The 6,139-nt window shown below is 55.2% G+C and overlaps 1 protein-coding gene across 1 annotated transcript; it reads right to left on the reverse strand.

Moving 5' to 3' along the window:
* Positions 1 to 286: 286 nt before the first annotated feature.
* DONSON (DNA replication fork stabilization factor DONSON) lies at positions 287 to 5,901 on the reverse strand. The gene is given in 12 exon segments (XM_069005982.1): positions 287 to 637; positions 874 to 1,074; positions 1,926 to 2,124; positions 2,485 to 2,589; positions 2,708 to 2,831; positions 2,908 to 3,086; positions 3,506 to 3,684; positions 3,767 to 3,970; positions 4,820 to 4,900; positions 5,250 to 5,554; positions 5,557 to 5,721; positions 5,724 to 5,901. Coding segments are annotated over 12 exon segments (2,058 nt in total). The 3' UTR covers positions 287 to 499.
* Between the last annotated feature and the right edge of the window lie 238 nt (positions 5,902 to 6,139).

Here is a 6,139-nt window from a genome sequence, read left to right on the forward strand (position 1 = left end):
TCCAAACCCAGAGGTGTCACACACCAAGGTGCAGCTGCCAAGGGGGGCAGGGTGCTGTGAGCAGTTTGGGAAGGGGTTTTGCCAAGAATTCCACCCATCCATAGAATCCCGGAAGGTTTGGGTTGGAAGGGACCTTAAAGCTCATCTGCTCCCATCCCCTGCCCCGGGGGGGGTTCTAGTTCCAAACTGGTTATAAATTCCTGCCCCAAGCAGGAGCAGAAATTCCATACTTGGAACAGAAGGTGTGTGTATGCACGGGGAACACCGACCTGCCAGGGGCAAACCAGACCAATGAAACCAAAAGTTTTATTTAAAAAATACTTTCTTCAATAAAAAAGGAGATGTCCAAGGCCTTTCCCCTCCCTTCCTTCAAAGCCCTTGCAAGTGTTCATGTGCAGCAGTTGCCTGGGACATGCGAGTCCCTCGTGTCCCTCCCGCCCTGCCCAGAGCTCAGCACCTGCACCCCGAGGGGACCATCCTGCTCCATGGACCAGCATTCCTAGGCCTTCCAGGTGTAGGCATAATCCTTCATTTCCAGCAAGCGGATGGATGATTTTCCCAGGGTTGGACACTGGCTCAGCTGATCCAAAGTCTTGGGATGCAGCCCGCAGGCAGGGAGATCCTGGTGCACAGCTTCCTGTGAAGGGGACACACACGGAATGAGTGTTTCTGTAGGGTGCCTGTAGTTCCAGCAGTCACTGGGATCCCGCTGGGGAGCTCCCCGTTTCCCATTACCCCGCTGCTGAGGCAGGACAAGCCCCAGGGGCTGCAGGAGGGGATCCCGGGCATTCAGGTGCCAAACCCTGCGGAAAGGGAACGCCCCGGTTTGCGCTCCCCGCTCCCTCCCGAGCAGGGCCGCGGGTGGGTCCTCACCTGGGGCGGGGCCGCGCGGGTGTTGAAGGCGGCGCTGGGCTCGTGGGGGCTGAGCAGGGCGCGGAAGGCCCCGCGCTGCGCCGGGCCCAGCAGCAGCGTCAGGGCGTGCAGGGCGTGAGGCAGGATGGGCCCCAGCACCTCCAGGCTGAACACGTCCTCAAAGCCCCCCTGCACCCGGGCTCGGCCGCTGATGCTCCGAGCCTGAGGGGAGAAGGCCGCGATTAGTGCTGGACTCAGCGCAGCGAGGAGGAATTCGCACCAGCTGTGACACTGCAGTGCCACGGGCCCACTGAAAATAGAAACACTTCTCCACATTGTCAACTGTGCAATGCATGAGGTTTTACCGTCCTTGTAACAACTTCTAAAATGTACCCCCTGGACTGCAGGAATGCTGCAGGGATGGTGCAGGGAAGTGCAGAAGAACAGGATGAACTCCTCTGGTGAAACAAGTAGTTCATCCTGTTCCTACTGGGAAGAAATTTGGGTTAGATATAGGGAAGGAATTCTTGGCTGTGAGGGTGGGCAGGCCCTGGCACAGGGTGCCCAGAGCAGCTGTGGCTGCCCCTGGATGCCTGGCAGTGCCTAAGGCCAGGCTGGATGAGGCTTGGAACAACCTGGGACAGTGGAAAGTGCTCCTGTCCATGGCAGGGGTGGGACTGGGATGATCCTTAAGGTCCTTCCCAATCCAAACCATTCCTTGCAGGAACAGCTGGTGAGCTGTGGCTCAGAGGCTCCTTGGTGCAAGGGGCTGGGATAGTCTGAGACCCCACAAGATCTAGGGAGAACCCTAACAACCATTTTCCCTCTGGGCAGTTCTGCCCAGCCTCCTGTCTCTCGGGAGGTGAGGAAAGGGAACGGTGGGATGTCAGTTTAGCACGGGGATGTGTTGTAAGGATTTAGGAACAGGCTGTGCTGCAGACAAAATGCTGACTCAGGCTTTAGCCACAAAAATTCCGCTGTGGTGCCTGAGGGAAACGGCACCAAGCCAGGGTGTGATCCCCTGGGTGAGGAAACCACTTCGTTCCCCTTCCCAGAGCCCATGTGTCCCTTACCTTCAGCGTCTGCATGGTCCCGCCCCGGAAGGCCACCGGGGACAGCAGCGTCGGGGGCAGCCCCGCCTGCGGCCCCGCCACGGCCACCAGGCTGCGGCAGCTGATCAGGAAGTTCAGCAGCCTGAAGGTGTTGCTGCCTCTCACCAGCACCAGCGACTCGGGTCTGTGATCCACCTGCACCTCGTGCTTCTCCTTGCGACTTGGGAGCAGAGTCGAGGGAAAACCACGGGCCAGTGGAGAGGGTCCATGTGCCAAAAAGCTGGAGTGGTGAACCCCCCACACCCTTTCTGACCAAAACCCCCAAAACCCCACCAAGCTTTGCACTCATCCAGATCTGTTATTCAAATATTAAGCAGCATCTTAATCCTGGCTTCGATTCCTAGAAATACGTGCAAAGTTACTAAAAAAAAATGTGCAGTACATCATAACATGTAGGAATGTGAGGATTCATATTTGGAAAACAGTTCTCAAAAACTTCTAGAGAACTTAAATGTGTACCACAGCACTGTAACAGCTGCAGGGCTTCCCACTGTCACACAGCTGGAAGACTAAAGGATACAGTTGGATAGAAATAGTATCTGGTTTCTTCACCTTGTCTTGGACTCCCATCTCCTCAAGCCAAGAGAAACTTCCATCATCATCATCATCACTGGGAGCTGGTTCACTGGAGACACAGCATCAGTGTTAGGAGGGCAGTGCCTCTGAGGAAGGTTTTCCAAATGGACTGTGCAGGAGCCTGGAGATGCCCTTGAATTCCAGCACTGCACAAGATTGTTACTTACCCTGCATCCTCCACACTGCTGCCCCCTCCGAGGCCATCAGCGGTTTCTGTTCCCAAACTCTCCTCAGAGTTTTTCTGTCTCCTGGTTCTACTTTCCTCGAGCAAAGGTAAGGAGAACTCTATGCCTGGGGCAGAGGAAAGGGAGCAGTGAAGGTTCTGTCCCAGCCCCTGTATGGGTGATGCAGCCCCAGCTGCTCTTACCCTCGCTCCTCATGGCCTCCCTGAGGCCGCGCGTGGTGGGGGCGATGGCGGCCGTGGGGACGCTGCTGCCCGCCAGCCCCGCGGCGCGGAACAGCACCGAGAACTGCGGCGAGCACACGTAGAAATAGGGACACAGCCTGGCCCTGAGCAGGTTGTACAGACAGGTGAAGCTCACAGACCTGGCAATGGGAATAAACAGCGCTGTCACAGCAGGCAATTCTCTCCTACTGACGTATTGGAAGGGGAACTCGGACAAGGGATGGAGTGACAGATAAAGGGAATGGCTTCCCAGTGCCAGAGGGCAGGGCTGGATGGGAGATTGGGCAGGAATTGTTCCCTGGGAGGGTGGGCAGGCCCTGGCACAGGGTGCCCAGAGCAGCTGGGGCTGCCCCTGGATCCCTGGCAGTGCCCAAGGCCAGGCTGGACACTGGGGCTGGGAGCAGCCTGGGACAGTGGAAGGTGTCCCTGCCATGGCAGGGGTTGGAATGCAATGATCTTTAAGGTCCCTCCCAACCCAAACCACCCTGTGATTCTGTGATTAATTAAAATCTCCTCGTCTTACCCTCACCCAATCCATCAGTAATTGGATTGCACTTACCAGTCACTCATGAGCACTTGCTGCAGGGCCTCGTCCTGTGCCCAAGGACAGGCCTTTCCGGCGATTTTCCTGTCTGCCCCGATGCGGGGGAACAGCGGCAGCCAGGGCAGCGAGGGGTGCAGCCAGTACACGAGGCTCTGCTGGAAGGCACAGCGCAGCTCCGGGCACAGCTGGGGCTCCTGGGGATGCAAGAGTGGCTGAGGAGGACAGCAAAGCTGCCAGAAACAAAGCTGTGGCTCCAGCCACCCGCCCAGCTCTCACCTGCACGCTCTGGGGCAAGGTGGTTTCTGTCGCTCTGCAGTGCTGAGCAAATCCCTGCGCTTCCTCCTGCGCTTTCAGATGTTCTGCCCAGGTGAAGGGTTGGGAGGACATGAAGAGAACCCGTGTTTTAATACTCCAGTCTGCAGGGAATTCCTGCCTTGGCGAGGAGGGAACTTTGGGTACAGCAAGAGGTGAATGAAGGTCCTGGCCAAACAGAAATAGCATCAGTTAACTCGCAGAAAATCAAACCTGTTCGCAGGCTGAACCACAGGCACAGTTTCTTATTTTGATTATTTCACTCAGTACCACATTCTAATAGAAATATTCCATTCTATTGCTTATAAAACCACGAGAGGGTTTTCACTCACTAGTCCTTCCAACAATACAAACTAGGAACAAATAAAAAGATAGATGATTAAAACAAAAAAGCCCTAAATCTGATGTTTATGAAGATAACAATTTCTATGCCAAAATGGTTATTTCATTTCACCCTCTCCTGGTGACTGTAACGTAATACGCTGAAAAAAGCCCTGGGCACCTCCAGGACAGTTTGTTCTCTTTTTTCTATCCTTCTAATTTAGTTTGAACTTCAGTTTCTGTACCTAGAACAACATCAGACAATGTCTATTGAAACTCTTTCAATTTCAAGGGCTGGTTTTCAGGAATTCTCTCTTTCTTACGTGCCTGATGAAGTGCTCCATTTCTGTAGCTTAAAAACAGACTTCAGGAGGTCTATCAGGTGAAGAACATCCTCATCTCAACTACATATAAAACTAAGAAACAGTAAAATTATAGTCAACGTGTTAATAAAACTTAAATACAATAACCTCTGTCCACAGAACTACAATAGCAGTGAGGTCAGGCAGAAGGCTGGGTTTAGAAGGCTGTCACCAGCACAGAAAACATCAATGTAAGAAATTTCCTTGAATACTGACATTTTAGTACATTCTTTTATACAGAGATGGCCCACCAAATACCAAGTTAAACAGTTTCAGCTTTCTCTGTGCCCTGAGAACAGCTGAAATCTTTTCAGCAGTATGTGCTGTTTCATACCTTGCTTAGGGCGAGTGAGTCGGAACTTTCAGCAGTCTCCACTCTCCCGGAGGGCTTCTCTTCACAGGCCGGCTCTAAAAACTGAATTAAAGAGCAGCATAAGGCACAGCACAAAGGAAGCACAGGGCCGATCATTTAAAAAACTGCCCTTGCAGTGACATTTCACGAGTGATCCTCAGCAGCCCGGGCTGCAAACAAACCCCGCTCAGGCGAGCACAAATCCGCACCCAGCGCTGAGCAGCAGCTCGAGCCCAGCGGGGCCTTGGAGGAGGCGGGGGCGACCCCCGGGCTGGGTTTCCAAGGGGCTTCGGGCGATGGCTGAGGGCTGAGAGCTGAGGGTGACGGCGATGTCTGAGGGCTGAATGTGGTGGCTGAGGGCTTAGGGCGATGAGTGAGGGCTAAGGACCCCGCTGCCGGGGCTCGGTCCCACCTGCCAGAAGGGCGCTGCCGATGGATCCCCGCCCGCCGGGGCCGCCGCCGGAGACTGAGGGGCGGCCGCCGCCCGCTGCGGAGCGTTGTCCAGGCTGGAGAAGGGGTTGCGGCGGCGGCCGGCCGCAGAGGGGCCCCGCGGGGCCGGGGCAGCGGCGGCTTCGACGGTGGCGGCGGGGTCGTTCCTCCGCCCGGGGCGTTTGCGCTTCAGCCGCAGCAGCGCCGGCGGCTTCTTGAAGCCGGGATCGGGCTCGGGCCCCGGCTCGGCAGGGGCGGCCATGGCCGAGCAGAGCCAGGACACAGCCCGGGCTCGTCTTGGCGCCAAAACGCGCCCGCTCCGCCCCGGGGCGGTGCTGAGGGAGCGGCGCCGCCATTGCTGCCGCCCTCAGGGGCTCTGAGGGGAGCGCGGCTGCCGCCGGCCCCGCTCCGCCCGCACAGGCAACACAAACACGAAGCACAGAGCCAGACGGGGCTGGAATTGTGTCCGTGCGCTTCCAAATGCACACGGACAGCGGCCCGAAGGGCTGGGCTCGGCTGCGGCAGCATCGCCACACGGGCCCAGTTGTGTGAGATGTGACACTAAACCCACAGGGTTTAGTCTGTTTGGGATAAAGAAACGAGTTTTTAAATCTGCTTGGGATAGGAAACCACATTTGATTGCACTATTCTGTTGTACACTGGTCTTAAACGACATAACATATACTAGAAAGGTATAATTAGAAATACATGTGGCTGAAAAGTCATAAAGAGGTAGTTAGGAACAGCATCTCTACTGGCAAAAGATACAATAAAAGAAAAATGATACTACTAAAAAATCTTTCACTTGCAGTTTTGTCACTTGCTGTTCTTGGTTTTTAAACTTGTTAATTTCTTGTTTCATCGGCTTTACTT

The sequence above is a fragment of the Aphelocoma coerulescens genome, chromosome 1, assembly GCF_041296385.1.
Source record: "Aphelocoma coerulescens isolate FSJ_1873_10779 chromosome 1, UR_Acoe_1.0, whole genome shotgun sequence".
Taxonomy (NCBI): domain Eukaryota; kingdom Metazoa; phylum Chordata; class Aves; order Passeriformes; family Corvidae; genus Aphelocoma; species Aphelocoma coerulescens.